The sequence below is a fragment of the Erpetoichthys calabaricus genome, chromosome 6 (assembly GCF_900747795.2).
Source record: "Erpetoichthys calabaricus chromosome 6, fErpCal1.3, whole genome shotgun sequence".
Lineage (NCBI taxonomy): Eukaryota > Metazoa > Chordata > Cladistia > Polypteriformes > Polypteridae > Erpetoichthys > Erpetoichthys calabaricus.
The window spans coordinates 160,685,764-160,704,586 of record NC_041399.2 but is presented as its reverse complement, the minus strand read 5'-3'; the positions used below and the strand labels follow the sequence as shown (position 1 = coordinate 160,704,586).

Genomic DNA, 18,823 nt, shown 5'->3' with positions numbered 1-18,823 from the left:
TATCAGAAAAAAGGTATACATTTGCTGATGTTTTAAAACAACTAGATTTGTTGCAAGATAAATATTTTGATAATAATGACAGAGATCAGGATAGTAACAATCAACTGGATGATGTGGAGCCTGAAGTCTCTGGTAGTAATGCGGATAGTTGCCCCAAAAGGGTTTCTTCATCACAAGGCATTTGACCCATCACGACTGCCCACAATACATGGATATCCTGCTGTCCACCAAGTGAAAAATGTCACTAACTACTAAATGTGTCATGTACAATGAGCGTGGACAGCTCAAAGAAACGTGTTATGTTTGTGGCACATGTGCTTCTAAAGCCAGCACTCTGTATGGTGCCATGCTTCAAGTCTTATTCAAATGCAGAATTTTAGTTATGTTGCTGGTGAAAATAAAGTAATTAACAGTTTCTTTATCATTTTCATTGGATTTATTTACATTATTGTTGATAATAAAAACATTGCTTTCCAAGACATTTCTTTACATTTCTTCAGGTTTTGATAGAATTCATTATTAATCATGTATGCATAAACCAATAGTACAGTGTCCTGGTAATAAATGAGCCAGCAGTCAATGTGTTAAGGAAGAAATCAGTACTCTCTCATCTGGTCACCTGCCCCCTAACTATGAGGAGTGCCAGCATCTTACCTCTTTTAAGAAACCAGAAAATGGGGTCCTGCTGTGGAGGTAAAGACATTTAAGGGCTCTTTTAGGTATTGGGGGCAGTTTAAGGCTAGTGCACTCAGATTAATACCAAGTTGGCAGGAACATTTTGTATGAAGGCTTAAAGGCAGAAGGAAACTGTCTAAGGTCAAGAGAATGTGAGAGTTAAATGAATGACTAGGTGGTACTTAGAGGATGGCTATGTGGGCGAGCTTCTTTACCTGATAGGCAGAGGCAAAGAAGCATGTAGCAGCTAAGCACAGGAGCAGTTAAGGGTTATTTTTGTTGTTTCCATAGGCACTTATTTCTGCATCCTGTGACCCCTCTCTTGTTAGTGCTTTATTGTTTGAAACATAAACCAACCATTTTTAAAATGTAAGCACCCTTATAGTTATTCCAGGTGTGAACAGGCACCAATTGGATGTGTTACTTTCACAACATATCATCAATAAATGTTAAATAGCTTCAAATAACCAGCTTTAATTTGTTAACAATTAAGAGAACCTACTTTCAAATCAAGGTGAACCACACCCTTTTTGTGCAAAAATGAAACTCCTTGTAATATCTGTTTCATCAGCCGTTTGACATCTTTCTCTGTAAAGGCCTCATCTCGATCAGCTATACACTGGTTAAAAATTTCACCACCTGCAGCACTGTGGGACAAAGGAAACAGTTAAAAAAAAATACTTGAAAAGTAACAGTGAACTGCATACACACTGTACATATTTACTTTTGTGTAACAGTACCTAGTCCATATTAAAATTACAGACAGTAAAAAAACTAAAAATGCAAAACATTAAAGGCTCATTTTCCAACAGGAAACTACATATTTAAAAAATAATTTTCTATTCTTTAAACAAACTATTAAGCATTTGAAATTTAGCACAGGAAATAAATAGGCTTTAATTATATTTGGCATTGTAAAATCTCAGAAACTAAAATACTTTGATTAACATGCTAATATTTAATGAAAGGGTAGAGGTGGTTTGATCTTTTCCCTCTTTAATTTGTGTTAAGATGCTTAGCTCTGATGAAAGGGCACTTAAGGAATAGGTTTTAAACTCATATTGTAAGATAACACCCTCTGTGGTTGCTCCAATGTTGTTTGGGTCTGCATTACATTAGAAAGATAGCAAATATTAAAACTAGTACATATGCCCTTAATAAAACCTGTCTGGTCCTTTGAAATAATAAAGGTACTAGATGGTTAATGTGCACATTTGCCGACCCTTTTGGCCAGTGATATTTATATGTGAAAAGGGGCCATAAAATTCAGAGATTAACAGATTCACTTTTGAGAAAAAGATTAAAAAGGCTGTTAGAAATCTTTAGCTTCTCAGATTTTGTTTTCTTTGCATACATTTTATAATGCTGAACAATTTCAAATATTGAAAAGTGGTTGATTTAAATGAGACGAAACGTCAAAACTACATCTCTCTATTATAATAAAAAAAATCTTGGGAAGAGAGACGAGATGTGACTTTCTCAGAGAGACACTTTCACGAGACGAGACTTTGTGCCAAGAGATTTAACCACGCCCGGAAATAAAAGACAAAGAGACTAGTGCTTGGCGAGTGAAGCGAGATATCTATCTCTCTCCCTCTATATATATCTCAATATCTCTCTCTCTCTACCTAAATCTCAATATCTCTCTATCTATTATATAAAAAAATCCTGGGTACAAGATGATACTTTTTCAGAAAGATATTTTCAAGTCTCGCAAGATGAGACTTTGTGAAAAGAGATTTGGAAAAGTCCTGCCTACATCTAAATCATTTACAACCACGCACACTGTTCAATCATTTCTCATTTGTGTGAATGCTACAGTCAGACACAGTTCGTGTAGAGAGCAAGAAATGATATTCACTCACTGGCAGTTATACGTTGCGTTGTCACAATATAATTCCAAACACGGAATCAAAATTCAATGCGATATTGACAAAAAGGTAAAAGTGAAAAGCGATCGAATATATGAACATAGGTGATATGACAGAAGTATGTATATATTGTTTGTCTTTAAACTTTAAGTTGGAGACTTGTAAATCGCCTAATTCGTGTTGCCAACAGGGCAAAGTAGTTAGTGTTTCTTCATAATGAAGAGGCCTATCTGTGAGAATTAAAAGTTTTGTTGTTTGGTGAAAGTGAAATCCATACACACCAGCGGCAGAGATGCGAAGTTGCTGGCGCGTAGCGCAGGCAGGGGGGTTGGCAAGCAAAGCGAGAAGGGGGCGAAGCCCCCTAGTTCCAATTAATAAAATCTTGAGTAACAACATTCTCAAACTTGCCTAATCTAAATTTATGTCACAAGCTGGTGGTACCTTTCCCACTATCCCACTTGTCTATTCCATTGGGTGCTAGGCAGGCAACATTGTATCCCATAGCCCATTGACACATGACAAATTCAGGAACTCCAGTTAACCTAACCAACACATCTTTGAGGATGTGGGAGGTTAATTAGAATAACTGGACAAAATTACACAGACACACAAGGAGAACCCATACTGACAATGGCTGAGGGTGGGATTTGAGTCTGGGATGTTGTATTTGTCAAGCTCTAGGACTACTCTCTGTGCCAACCTGAATAATGACTGTTAAATATAAGTAATATATGTTTTTATTAAATAGCTCCTGAACCACCACTAGAAATAATTTTGATAATAAGTATTAAAAAAAAACACCCTCTATAGCATTTGTAGTGGCAAAGACCCGTTTTCCTTCTCTTAAAATTCATAATGTGAAAGATATGATTCAACTAATAGCATTTTTATGACAGAAAAGGTGAGACAGGCTGGAGTGCCAGCTGTTTCTTGTAAAGGTGACAGCTGTGAATTTACATGCACGACACTTGAATCATCTAGAGGATGTTAACCAATTATAACGTTTTACTTCTATATTACTTTCTTCATATATGCACAGCACGATATTACATGGCCTCTCAGATCTGCTAGGAAGTTCTTACTGAATTGTACATGAAATATCAAGAGTTAACCTGAATGAAGTTGCACAAGCACTATAGACATTTATAAAAGCAGAACAGAAAACGGTTAAGAGGCCTCCTAGAATAAGCTTCCATAGTATCTGTGTGTACTCATTTTGAAATTGACCAGGTACTCTATATATTTTAAATAAGGCTGTGAATCGATTAAAAAATTAACAAATTAATCGCATAATCAATTGCAATTTATTGCGTCTAACATTAAAACATGTAATTATAAAATAAATACCTAAATCATGAAGTAAATACACATTGAATCATAAATTTAATGTAGAAGCAACACAAAAGAATTACAAAAAATAATAAATTAATGGTATAGTTTAAACTTGAACAATGACCTTAAACCTGAGCTTTTAACAACATACTACTTGATCAAGTACAACGTGAATTTGAATGCCTTCCTAAAAGGAAAGCTGAAAAGGCGGCAATAAGAAAACGAGGCCAATGTAATTAATTATCAAATTGGTATAACATGAGACACAGATGTCTCAAAAGTAAAAAAAAAACGACTGAAATGACTGTTGACTTTCAATGTAGACTGATTTAATTGAAATAATATGCATCTCTAAAATGGGCATACTTTAAAACTTGTGTTAAAACTCTGTAAATACCATCCTCAATTGTTCATTACCATCAACAACTTGATAATTATACTCTACATAAGTGTTTTTCAACTGGTGAGCCATGGAAATAACAGTGTAGTGCCCCTTGGTCCAGATCAGAGAAACATCCCTCAAGTGGTCAAGACCTGTCTGTCCGGTCTGTCTGAGGAGGACAGGACTACCTGGAGAAGCTCAAATAAATGCAGCACTGTAATCACCGTTGTGCAGAGAGTTTAGCACATGTATAGATTTAATGCTTTTGTAGGTGGCAGAATCATGGTGTGCCTTGGGACTTTTTGGGTTACAAAAAGTGTGCCACCACAGTAAAACCTATACTTTTGCTCCTAGTAACCTAAAAAAAGACCTCCATAGCTGCTATCTCGCTTAAAAACTTACACCGTGCATTACCTGGATGGTTATGTTGCATTCTTTGCATAAATTAGCAAAACTACCAAAAATTAAAACATGGGTAAGGATAATCATTATGCTTCCATTACATACAATTTTGTGGTAATATTAAGGCTGTCTGCACTGTAAGCTGGCTGGCAGACTGGTGAGTTAAATAAGGAGATGCTTGAGAATTATTTTGGTTTTAGTGCCAGTCAGAGATAACTTATTTACCACTTATGTGATGTGACTTTGATTCGATCTTCTTACAGAAGCATGAAATAAGGGAGTATGGTGGGGATGGGAAGCTTTGATTTGGAAAACAGTGTAATTTTTACCTTTGCAACATTTCACTAGCATTGCACCAGAACTGTAAACCCCCTCTCCACCGTCTTTCCTCCTAGTCCCCTACACCTATATCAGTACGTCTAAATCAAGAAAATGAACACCAGTGCTATGTATTGATATGTGGGTATTGTGCACTGCATAATATGAAATTCTAAACCTTTAAATGAAAATTTTATTTCATAACATTGTTAAAGGTACCATATAAATACAGTACTGAATGTGAATGTAATTCTTTAGGTATACACTTAACGTATTTGTGTTATTGTTACGTAATGTTAAAAAACAACAAAAAAAAAAAAAAAAAAAAAACATGAAAATGCTCCCCCTACCAAAGCACTGCCTGAGGCATTTGCCAAATTGGCAGGCCTAGATGCGACAATATTTTTTTAAAATGCTAAACAACCCACATTTATTGCAAAAATTAATGTGTTAACTTTCCCACACCTAATTTTAAATAATTCAAAGGCTGCATATAGTAGGGATGTCACAATATTATGAGAAAACTAGGTTTTGAATTCATATACAAAAAACGTATTGTATCACATTTGCCCGCTGTGGCAACCCCTAACGGGAGCAGCCAAAAGAAGAAGTTGATCACATTTGCTCAATAATGTCATTAACATGAAAACTATAATGCTCCTGAACAATTATGCCTGTGACAATGATTTGTGATTGCTGTGATGTGAGATTTTGCATACAAGTTGATAAATATTTTATATGTCTTTATTTGTAACTTAGGCAAAACTAAGTCAGGAAATTGAATTTTACGACAGAGTTGGGGGAAGTGCATGAAACAAATGTTTCTCTGCTACAGTCTCTCTCTCATCCCCCACACAAAGCCAGGTTGCCTAACTGCCAAGCTTTACCTCTGCAAATGGTTTTGGGGTGGATGGCAGGTGTGAAGATATTCTATTCCCCCATTGGTCTGAAGTATGGCTGTTTGGGACTGGCTTGTATCAGAAGCCTTTAAGTACCATTACATCCTATTGGCTCTAGGGGTTGGACAGAGAATCTATAAATTTGCTTGCTTAACCTCACTCTCTCTCTCTCTTACCAACTGATGAAGGAGCAGCTCACACACACCATGAACTAAAAAGGGCAACACAATGAAGAACACAGCTCAGCAGCCATATTGAGACAGGCATGCAGCCTGTTCTAAAGAAAGCTGACCACCAATGATGCTTTAACTAGAGACATTTTTAAATAACTAACAAGTCTGTGTGCTGCCTGAACTACACATCACCATTTATCAGGTTGTATGGTTGCCAATACTCAAATGTGCTTTGCATATTGTTATTATTTATGAATATTACCAATAATATACATTGTTTAAATTGTAACTTAACTCCTGCTTGTCTTTTACTACACCTAATTGCTTGAGGATATAGATGTAGAAGGGAAGGTGGGGAGAAGTTATATACTATAATACCTTATAAACAGTGGTAAGTCTGTGAGATTTGAGGCATTCTGACAAAGGCTACATATTAATAATACAAAAGGGGAAAGTAGAGTAAAATATTGCTCTACAAAGACAAAACTGTGATCATGTAGCTAAAGCCGTTACCTCTTTACATATCTTTCTAATTTTCTAGCTACAAATGCTAGCACATTACAAAAAAAAAAAAAAGAAAAAACAAAAAAAGAGAGACTTTTTAATGTTTTTAAAGAATATAATCAACTTTGTGTGGTATGTTATTGTGACCCTGAAGAGCAAAAAGCAAAAATTATGGTGGTATGAGTAAAATACAAGCAGTGGAAGCAAATCATTGTGTAGAGTAAGGCATGTGCAAATACAAAATGATAAAAAATATTTTTTGGGAAGAATATTTTTGTAGCAAAAACATGAGATCCTGAATGCATTATGTGGTTCAGTGGTGAAACACTAAATTTTTATTCTAGTATAATATGCTGTCAAACACAATGCTGCTACTATAATTATAGGCAATCTCATAAAAAATCAAGAGCTCCTTGTGTTCTGTGCATATTCACACCAGGACCTTGTGATAATGTACATTCCAACTCTACACATAAACATTCAACATAAATGAATAGTAACAGACATGCAACAATTATCCAATTCCATTGAGTGAGGAGGAGACAAGCAGGACAAAACGTAGCCCTAGCTTTACTTTCTCAACACACAAACACACACACACACATACACACACACGCACACACACATTATCTCTGAGCCCATTTACATTCACTATGACTAATTTTGTTAAGAATCCTGATTCCCCATTGTAAACAAATGGGCCATGTAGAAACTCCAGATCAGGAGATCAAACTTGTAACTAAGGGCTCTGTGTGTGTTTTGTGTCAGGTATTGTTTATATGGTGCTCAGCCGTCAGCTAACTGCAGAATGCAAACTCTTAAGTCTCGTCCTCTTTATAAAATTGTGCACAATAGCCTAAAATGAAGTCATTTCATTCATATAACTATTTGGCCCTTTAACTGCCAGTGTTAATTATGCAACAAGCTTGCTTCACTTCAGGACTGTAGTAGGCATAATGCTATTCCAGAATAAAGTGTTTCTTGCATTTCACAGTTAACAACTGTGGAGAAAATTACATTTCCACAGATAAGCTTGCCTCTTCCCTTTTGCATTTATACTTAATCTGTCAATGCTCAGTAATTTGTTGACACATTTTCTATGTTGTGTGCGGTACCTGTTAATGCTGTCACTTCTTGCATTTTGTGCACACTAGCCTTTAAAGTTGCCCCATATTTTGAAGTAGTTCCACCTGTTAATATTATCACCCTTCATATTTTGAATACAGTATATTTTCATTTTCAAACACTTGCATTTCAAAGCCACTACTGCATCTGCATAGGTGATCTGATGCAATTTGAAAAAAAAAACTGGACAGTTTCACTGTATGCCCTCTAAAAAGAGGAACTAGACATTGTTTTTAGTTGGCCTAGATATACCCTCACATACTTCATACTAGGGGGCTTCGCCCCCTGCTCGCTTCGCTCGCCAACCCCCGTTTTTGTTTTTCCAGATACACACGTCTAAGAGTTTTGTTTCTTTGAATTGTTGCTATTTCATTAGTTTCACTTTTATTTTTGAACCTCTGTAAAAACAATATTTGGAATCTTCCGAGTCCCAATGTGCTGAATCTATTAAATGAGGTCCGTGAGATGTGTTTAATGACTTTGTACCAATCATTTAGGATAGGCTTCTCTGTTTAGAATTTCAGCACAGACAAAACAATCCACATCAGCAGCAGTTAATAATGTTTTTTGCAAAGTAACCAATAAATGCATGTGAGGTAAACTCTGTTTTTGAAATTCTCTTGACTTAAACTTCAAAGCCTTACAATATTTACATACTTCTAACATATCACCTGTGTCCACATATTCGAGCTGAATTTGACATTTCGTTATTTCTCCGAGTAATAATTTGTCTTTCTTTGCGCTAATGCAATGTTTACTTTCTTTGTTTTGACACTGTCGTTGTTTTCTGCTTTCATATTCTGTATCTTGCTCTGCATGTGTTTCGTGCCTATGTTTTTTTTGAAGCTGTTGAATTCAAGTTTTCATTATCTCCAACCTGCTCTCCATGTGTTTGGCTCCCTGTTTTAACCTCTGTATGACGTTTTACTTTGTTTTCTACTCAGTCTTTTATTTCTGAGCTCGCTTTATCCTGCTTTTGTTTCAATGACACCTGGTCTGTGGTGATTATATTTACCCTTTTTCGAGTAATAATTTCTATTTGTTTGCGATCTTTACTATACTGTCACTAATGCATCACTGTAATGTGATCGACCTCACTCGAGCTGTTTCGTTTTGAACCCGTGCCTGCTTTGCCTCCGCAGTTTGAGACGCGCATTGTAGGCGTCTACGTTCATTAGATCTGTCCACGCTGGCTCGTTGTTGTAGCTGTGTTAGTTGTTGAGCTGTTTGGTTTTGGAGCCGAGACAGTTTTGCTTCCGCAGTTTCAGACGCGTGTCCGTACCATCTCGGGTTTGATGTATGAGCCTTTGTGGACTCCGTAGTGTGTCCCGTTTCACTCTGGGGCGGGGTGTTGACTGCTCTTGTTGTACTATGTCTGCTTTGTCCATGGGTATGTACCTGCTTCCATATTACTTCTCTCCTTTATCACGGGGGGGTGGCTTTGTGTGGCGCCTGCGCACGTTCGTAGTTTTACTTTGTTTCCTACTCTGTCTTTTATTCCTGAGCTCGCTTTATCCTGCTTGCGGCATGTCAGACGGTTCGTAGTCTCTCCCGTTTCGCTCTGGGGCGGGGGTGCTTTGTGTGGCGCCTGCGCACGTTCGTAGTTTCTCCCGTTTCACTCTGGGAAGGGGGGCTTTGTGTGGCGCCTGTGCACTATGTCTCCTGCGTCCACAGGCAGGTCCCTGCGTCCATATCCGGTTTACCATTCTCGGTTAGTAATATGGATACTAGAAATGCCACAATATGAGCAATTCCCTGGTTTTGGATTCATGATACACTCATACACATTAAAACTGCTCACAAAACATATTAATGTAAGTTTTGTAAGTGGCTAATGACACTGTACATTGAAATTAGGCTAGCCCATAACGGATTCCCCCTACCCTCAAAATCCCTTTATCTCAGTGTAAACTAGACTGAATCAAAATCATTGTCAAAAGAAGGGAGTCAGTGCTGCAGTTTACTCCATTGCACCAGGCATAATCCTCTGCTGTCTGTCAATTTACTCTTGGGCAGTAATCACTATTGCTGCAGAGATAAAATCTCATTCATGATAACCCAACAAGCTGGCTTGAACTTTTTGTGTATACCCATTTTAGTAATTGCCTCTGTCATTATCTTCTTACTAATGTCTGTGCCTTACCTATCATGATATGGAGTAATGAAAGGGAAAATTGTAAAAAGTCATTACAAGACAAAATAAAATTAAACTTTCAACTCATATGCTGGGGAGGGAATGGGAAAAAGTAAAGCAATTTGAGGGGAGTTTATTAATATACCAAGGACAGTTGTGCAAATTAAGCGTAAAGGAGAAGAGTAGCAAAAGATTTACAGAGTATACAGTTAGGTCCATAAATATTTGGACAGACAACTTTTTTCAAATTTTGGTTCCGTACATTACCACAAAGAATTTTAAATGAAACAACTCAGATGCAGTTGAAATGCAGACTTTCAGCTTTAATTCAGTGGGGTGAACAAAATAATTGCATAAAAATGTTAGGCAACTAAAGCATTTTTTAACACAATCCCTTCATTTCAGGGGCTCAAAAGTAATTGGACAATTGACTCAAAGGCTATTTCATGGGCACGTGTGCGCAAGTCTGTCCTAACTGGACCTAACTGTATGGTCATCTGAAGCGCCTGTGTAGAATGGAAAGCTTATCAAGTATAGTCTCACTACAGTTGATGAAACAATTTTACTTTGTTGTAGGACATAATCAATATGAGCACTGCTAGAAACATCATAGCCTGCAGGTTTGAGGAGCTGTCAACAGATATTAGAAATCAAGTCACTGAAAAGGCAAAGGAAATGTGTCTACTTCTTTTCTGTCAACTGACCTAACAAACTGGGCAGCTAGATGATGATTTTTTTTCAGTCACAAAGAAACTGTGTGACCTAGACATGCTGCTGGGAAACAGTAAGGGTTGACTACAAAGCCATTAGTATAAGAGCCAAACAGTTTGAAATTGTGGACTGTGGAACAAAACTACTGCTCATGGTGGTCATTTATTTGAATATGCAGAATAATCACTCCATAAATATTAAAAGCTGACCCAATAAAAACTACATTTTAAGGATAAAGGAAAAACAAGACACTTCTAATCCGCTTTTTTAGCCTATTCAAGTATTTGCTTTAATAAATTATTTCACATTAATTAAATTATAATTACCTTAAAATATATTATGTCTGTGTGGCTTTTCCTCCTAAATCCCAAAGATGGTGTGAAATTATGGTTGCATGAGTGATTAATCCTAGTGAAAAACTGGCTTGACAAGGTAGCCTTTAGACCCTGCAGCCCATACTTAAAGTGACTGAGAATTTTATGGGCTGTTAAATTTTAGGATTTTGCACAATATCAGAATGCCTGCACTGTTTTTTTTTTTTTTTAACCCATACAAGCAGGACTGGCTAAACTGGGCCAGTGTGTGCACATATAAGTGGATGTGGGAGTGTGGTCTTCAATGAACAGGTATTCCAAAAAGTGTTGGTTTCTGCATTGCATCCTGTAATGTTGGAATAAGCATTGAATCCCCACAATTCTGAACTGGATAAGTGGTTAAGAAAATGAATGGAGAGATGTTTGGCTGAAAAATTCTTATCTGTGGATACCGACTAAAATATTTAGGCAATACTAAATTGGCCTTAATGTGTGTTTATGTGTGTGTATTCACCATATGATGTACTGGCACCCTGTTAAAGGATCATTTCTGCCTTGTGCCTGATGCTTGCTGGGATAGGCTTCAGCTTCCCTGGATGACTAGGTTTGAAAATAGATGTATTACATACATTTCTTTACTAATCAACAGAATTCAAATAAACATCAATCAAATATTGTTGTAGCTTCCCTTTTTGTTCTGAAGATACCCTGAAGCAAGGTTAATAAATGTATACTGTACATAGGAACCATCAGCTCAGTAATGCAGGATTTCAATAGAAAATAAAATACATTTTGTTATAGCTGCAGACTTCCACAGGAGGATTGTGTACACTCTTTAAATGAAAAGAGCCTTCATAAATAGTTTGTTGTTGTCAGTTAAAAAGAAAAAAGCGAAATAAAAAAAACAAACAAAAATTGGAAAAGAAAATGCAGAAAAAGCAATAAAGAAAAGCTGTGTTGACAAATTAAACTATCAGTTCTAAGCAGTACTTGGACTACATTTTGACACAAGAGTCCTAATTTCTGTGTATGTTTTCATGGCAAAGCACTTCCAAAAATTCAATCGCACAAATGGAATATGAAATTATTTCTATTTATAAATACTTTGCAGATTACACTGTAAGGCTTGCTGCCAATTTACTTTTATTACTTGTAAAATTACACGACTGGGATGATTAAAGTAATAATCTATGCTAACTTTTATTTAAAAACAAATATATATATATATATATATATATATATTCTGTATATATGTATATATGATATAGATAAATAGATATAGATATATACAGTGCATCCTGAAAGTATTCACAGTGCATCACTTTTTCCACATTTTGTTATGTTACAGCCTTATTCCAAAATGGATTAAATTCATTTTTTTCCTCCAAATTCTACACACAACACCCCATAATGACAACGTGAAAAAAGTTTACTTGAGATTTTTGCAATTTTATTAAAAATAAAAAAATTGAGAAAGCACATGTACATAAGTATTCACAGCCTCTGCCATGAAGCTCAAAATTGAGCTCAGGTGCATCCTGTATCCCCTGATCATCCTTGAGATGTTTCTGCAGCTTAATTGGAGTCCACCTGTGGTAAATTCAGTTGATTGAACATGATTTGGAAAGGCACACACCTGTCTATATAAGGTACCATAGCTGACAGTTCATGTCAGATCACAAACCAAGCATGAAGTCAAAGGAATTGTCTGTAGACCTCCTAGACAGGATTGTCTCGAGGCACAAATCTGGGGAAGGTTACAGAAAAATTTCTGCTGTTTTGAAGGTCCCAATGAGCACAGTGGCCTCCATCATCCGTAAGTGGAAGAAGTTTGAAACCACCAGGACTCTTCCTAGAGCTGGCCGGCCATCTAAACTGAGCGATTGGGGGAGAAAGGCCTTAGTCAGGGAGGTGACCAAGAACCCGATGGTCACTCTGTCAGAGCTCCAGAGGTCCTCTGTGGAGAGAGGAGAACCTTCCAGAAGGACAACCATCTCTGCAGCAATCCACCAATCAGGCCTGTATGGTAGAGTGGCCAGACGGAAGCCACTCCTTAGTAAAAGGCACATGGCAGCCCGCCTGGAGTTTGCCCAAAGGCACCTGAAGGACTCTCAGACCATTTTTCAGAAAGAAAATTCTCTGGTCTGATGAGACAAAGATTGAACTCTTTGGTGTGAATGCCAGGAGTCATGTTTGGAAGAAACCAGGCACTGCCCCTCACCAGGCCAGCTGTCTGTCTTGTCTGTTTTTACCTGCATTGTTATCAATCTTTAATTTAATATTGTTTTTTGTATCAGTATGCTGCTGCTAGAGTATGTGAATTTCCCCTTGGGATTAATAAAGTATCTATTTATCTATCCAATCCAAATGCTAGTGCCCCATAAACGTACATCAAACCAGAACGAATAAATGGATATGTGGATCAACAAATGTAGTACTACAAAAGTCTGAAATACTATAAGATTCCCTAATTCAAGATGTACATAAGAAATTAAACAAATTACTTCATGAGGTAGATGTACGTAATAAACAAGAATAGTCACCTCAGATATTTGTGTGCTTCAATTTAACACTAGAATTACCAGAACCTACGAAAAAACTCGTAGATCCGTCCCACCTTAAAACGTTTCGCACTTCTCCGTCAGCATCTTTTGTCCTTTAAATGTGTTGATAAGCAGCAAACAGTCTGCTATCACATCCCCCCACTGGCACACAGTTTTCTCAGCTCAAGCCTGCTTTACCTGCGTGTCAGTTGCTTAGAGTTGTATAGAGTGAGAAGTCATGCAAAATGACACCTTTTATAAATACTATATCGTTATTTGGAACACTTGCATTTCATGTGTGTTCCGTGTCTACAATGATCTATGCACAGTAAACACATCGTTAAAACAGAAACGTTTTTCATGTTTTAGTAATAATTGACAAAATGTAGGCATGAAGTGTATAATGCGTGAAGCCTGAATTCCAAATATCTTTATACACTTTCACAAAAGATAAAAGTATAACAGAAAAAATGCACTTTTTTCTAAGGCTATAACCGAAGAAAAAGAAACCAGGTTAGTGCTGCTTGCTGTCCTGCCTTCTTGGGTAGTATACTGTTTAGAGCTGCCGACTCCAACTCATAAGGTTCTGGGTTCGAGTCTTAACGTCTTCCAAAATAAACGTTTTGAGTAGTAAGCTGTTCTTATTGTTAATATTATACAATAAAAGCATACATTTGTTTTGTGACTGTAACAGCTGCTGTAAATGTATAGTACTTGTCAAAGTTAGCGTCTTTTTTTTAGTTTTACTAGTTTTGCTTTATTTACTTATCTTCCTACAGCATAAAGTCACAAGTATACTGCACAGCTTCCTCTGTTTGATCGTCAAGGGCATGCTCACAAATTACACGTGCAATGCCACGAAAAATACCTGCTGACACTTTAGTACGCGAGCAATGGTACAAGAATGCAGTTAGACTTTTTTTGGGCACATACACCACGCTAGTGTCTAGATCTGGACGGTGTAGCGTTGGCGATCTCTGTAAGCCATGCTGTTTCTTTGAAGGACAGGTGATTGGCAGGATTGGCAACATTGCTAAGAACTGCTGACTCCCAATCAAGAGCTTCTGGGTTCGATGCTAGCAGCTTCTCAAGTTTACCATTTTGAGTAGAGAGCTGCTGTTATTGTTAATATTATACAATAAAAACATACACTTGATTTACGTCTGTAACAACCTCTGTAAATTTATAGTGCTTGTCAAAGTTAGCGTTCACGCTCGCCCCGATCTGACACTGCTGTTTTCAAATAAAGACGCGCTATAACAGAGGTGAACTCAGATCGGAGAAAACAGAAGCCCTCCCCGCAAGAAATGTCGACTCACATAAAAGAACAACGCAGTTGCACCAGGCGTAAAGGCAAAAGTCCGGCATCATCCTGCCAATCACCTGTCCTTCAAAGAAACAGCACGGCTTACAGAGCTCGCCAACGCTACACTGTCCAGATCTAGACACTAGCATGGTGTATGTGCCCAGAAAAAGTCTAACTGCATTCTCATACCATGGCTCGCGTACTAAAGTGTCAGCAGGTATTTTTTCGTGGCATTACACGTGTAATTTGTGAGCATGCCCTTGACGATCAAACGGAGGAAGCTCAACAGTTCACTTGTGACTTTATGCTGTAGGAAGATAAGTAAATAAATCAACTCGCATGTTATTTATTTGGATCAAATAAAGATGCGCTATAGCTATTTATCTATCCCCTTAGCTGTTTTTATATATATTATATAATAACAGTTGTAAAGACACAGTTCATGTTAATGGCAGTCTCAATTGTTAAAAATAATATTTTAAAAGGAGCATCCCACATGAAAATACAACGATCTGACTGACTGACAGTGCATACCACTTTATATGGTTAAAAAGAAAAAAAAATAACACTTTGTTTCCAGCGGGGAATCAAACTCGGGTCTCTAAGGCACAACAGGCCTGCTGCGCACTAATTGGCTGAGCAGTCTGTGTCAACTATCCGCGACTTAGTATGTATCGTGATCATGATTTAGAGAGAATAAAAGTGAAAAAAAACGGAAACTTTTACAAGTCCTATAAATGTACACCGTGTGTTACAGACGCAAACCAAGTGTATGTGTGTACTGTATAATATTAACAATAAGAGCAGCTCATTACTGAAAACAGCAAATACAGGAGGAAGTCCGGATCGAACCAGGGACTCTTGATTACACCGGGGACGTTTGATTACAAGTCAGCAAATCTTACCACTACTCTATGGAAACTGTTGTTTTTTCTTTAACCTTTTGTGAAAGTGTTTACTTGACCTTTGGACTTCAGGCTTCATATATTATATAGTTTATGCCTACCTTTCATCATTTACTACTAAAATATGAAAAATGTTTCTGTTTTAAAAATGTGTTTACACAGATTACTGTAGAAACGGAACACACATGAAATGCGTGTGTTCCAAATAATGATCTATTATTTCCACTCTAAAACTCTAGCATTTCAGTCATTCCTAGATAATTAAACAAGGCATGAGCTGGGAAAACTTAGTGAACGTTCTGCGACGGTGGGAGATGGAATAGCCGGCTGCTTGCTGGCTCGTCTTGATCGGCACATCAGACAGACAAAAGAGAGGTGAGAACAGTTTTAAGGTGGGCCGGATCTACGAGTTTTTTCGTAGACTATGGTAATTCTAGTGTGAAATGGCTCAAGTCTAAATATTCTTAATTGTAACACAAATTTGTCATTTTTAATCCTCTGATAGATTCACATAGAGCACAACATCACTAGTAAAGGATTAAAAATCAAAAAACATTTTAAAATTATTTTCCTTGAAATAAGTCTAAAATGATACCTGTATTGCTTATGTTTGAAATTTGTCATTTTTAATATCTATCGGCAGTGGCTCTTAGAGGGTTAGGGTGACCAGTAAAGAATCAAATTTATAAAGTATTGTTTTCATAATCAGCAACTTCAAAACAGCACAAAACAATACTCCACTTCCCTATATTACAATCCCCTTTTCTTTGAAGTTTTGTGAAAGGAAGTGAACCCCTGGGGCCATCTGAAGTCCTTCTGAACATTTTTGCTAAAGACACTTATCTGTTTACTCTTTATCATAAAGGTGTAATATTGGCAAAAAATGTGTTTTTCAGGTCTAGAGGGCCAAAAATAGAGGGGACCACAAAAAAGATTGACATATTACATAACCAGACATCAAGATAAGCCATATATGAGACACCAAACAAAAAGTGATTTTAAATCATTAATAAGTAATTGTTATGAACACAATATAATCAACTGTTCTTGTAAATATGGCAAATGGAAAGGTGAAAGTAAGAATAAGATTTTTTTTTTGTTAACTTTAGAGAACAATTAATTTTTCTAATAGTGTAAATTTTTCATATTTAAAAAGACATCTAGAGAATTAATTCTATTCATTTCAGGTCATTTTTGCTTTATTTATTTATTTTTTGATTTTATTGATTATTAAAATCACACATCATTCCATACAAATAAATTTTTACAAACATTAGAAGAAATTTGTAATATTAACAGAAAGCTGTAAAAAGTCACACAAAGTACACACCAAATTATTATGAAGTTAAAATTAATGAATGGAATTAGGCTATAACAATTTCAGGCCTATATTATAATCAGCAATTTTTTATTTTAAGACTTATGATATTTTAAAAATAAATAGTAAGTGCATTTCAGTAAATATAAAAGTCTGAAATGTCTATGCAAGGAAGTGTTAAAATGAAAAAAAAAAAAATCTGACAAGCTTCAAAAAGAGTGAAAGTTAATCCATTTCCCATTAGTCATGAATGAATGAATGCTTTAAAACTCACAAAACAGCTTTAAAAGGATCAAAAGTCTCTGCAGCAGAATTTTTTTTTTCAAAGTATGGTACAATTGCAATTCAGAAAAAAAAAATATGAAAACAAGAAATACATATAGTCTGAAATTGATTAATGAATGAGGATAAATGACAATTGTCTTCTTTTGGTCAAATCAGCTTTAGGCCACGTGTACCAGAGGTCTCACGTGTGGCCTAGAAACCCAGTAACATAATGATCTTCCAGCTGGAGACCCAAGCGCAATGAGGACACTTTTTTTTTATCCTGTGTTTATGAGATAATCGGGCAGCCTAGTAAGCTTGATGAAAGTGCATTACTTGACCAAAAGACTACTAATGATTATTTTTTTCTGTATAATTTCAAATGCAAAACCATCACCTAAGCAAAAAAAAAACAACAAAAAAACACCACCTTTCTGCTCCAGTTTCCACAAGTTTAAAAACATGACAAATAATGACAAGGGGTTCATTTCAACCAACTCTCTTAAATGTAATTTTTACCACTGAGCTTCAAATATAAAAGTGTTAGTATTTTTCAAAACAACACTACTTAAACCCAAGACTGTTACACAGATAAAGTTTTCATGGGATATTAAGAAGCAGTCGGTGTATAATGGAGTGGGTACACTATTGTAATATGGAAAAGATCCAATAACAGTGTTTGCAACAGGCATGCCAAGATTACTCAGGCCAAATGGAACACAAAAGCATAAAATGCCCAGGAGGAATGGGGTGATAGATTTTTCACTTCAAAGACTTTTGATGATGGGTTACTTTGTCTTTTTCAAAGGGTTTAATATGTAATTTAATGTATGATTGTTAATGACTAACAATATGCAATGATTTCTAAGATTGTTATGCTTTTAAAACTGGAGACCTTCCCAGAATGTTTTCTGTTGCATGAATTTAAAGCAATTATCACTTCTATCAGATTTTTTTTTACTGCCAATGACAGCCTAGAATTAAATTTTATGAAATTAAAGCAATTATCACTTTTACCAGATTTTTTTTTTTACTGCCAATGACAGCCTAGAATTAAATTGTATGTGTACCAGTGAAACACACAGACTTAACAGCCCTAAAAGAAAATGCTACAAAAGACTAGATATAAACAGTAAACTCTCCACCTGTTGTTTACAAACCACTTATACAGTATGTGATTAATTAATTCTGAACATGTATTTACCATGTCCTGGGGGATTATCAATAGATGGGATGTCAGGGACTATGCTGTAATTATAATTAGCTTTACTGCCCATCTCCATAATAGATCGATCTACCGATAGATCGATATCTCTATCTATCTATCATCCTATATTTTATCTGCTTGTACATTTGGAGCACAGGTGTGGTATACAGGGCTAGTGCTCCCTGAAGTTGTTAACTGGGTGAAAATATGCCACAACTTGCTCTGATATTTAAACACCTGCAACATAATTCCACAAACTGTCCAATGTCCTTCATACAGCACAGATTGTTTTGTTCCTTGCAACTCAATAAATTGAAAAATAGTTTTATGGTATATAATGGGAAGTGTGATGTCAGCATTCGTTTGAACTATTAACACCATCTAGCTATCATGTTCTCATTGCCAATACACTTAACAGTGGTTGCAAAAAAGTTCACTCA

General features: G+C 36.3%; 1 protein-coding gene across 1 annotated transcript in view; it reads right to left on the bottom strand.

Moving 5' to 3' along the window:
* The window catches only part of stk17a (serine/threonine kinase 17a), a 190,949-nt gene that overhangs the window by 31,246 nt on the left and 140,880 nt on the right, over nt 1-18,823 (bottom strand). The window contains exon 3 of the mRNA XM_028804052.2: nt 1,178-1,322. Coding sequence (XP_028659885.1) covers nt 1,178-1,322 — 145 coding nt within the window. The remainder of the gene's footprint in view (nt 1-1,177; nt 1,323-18,823) is intronic.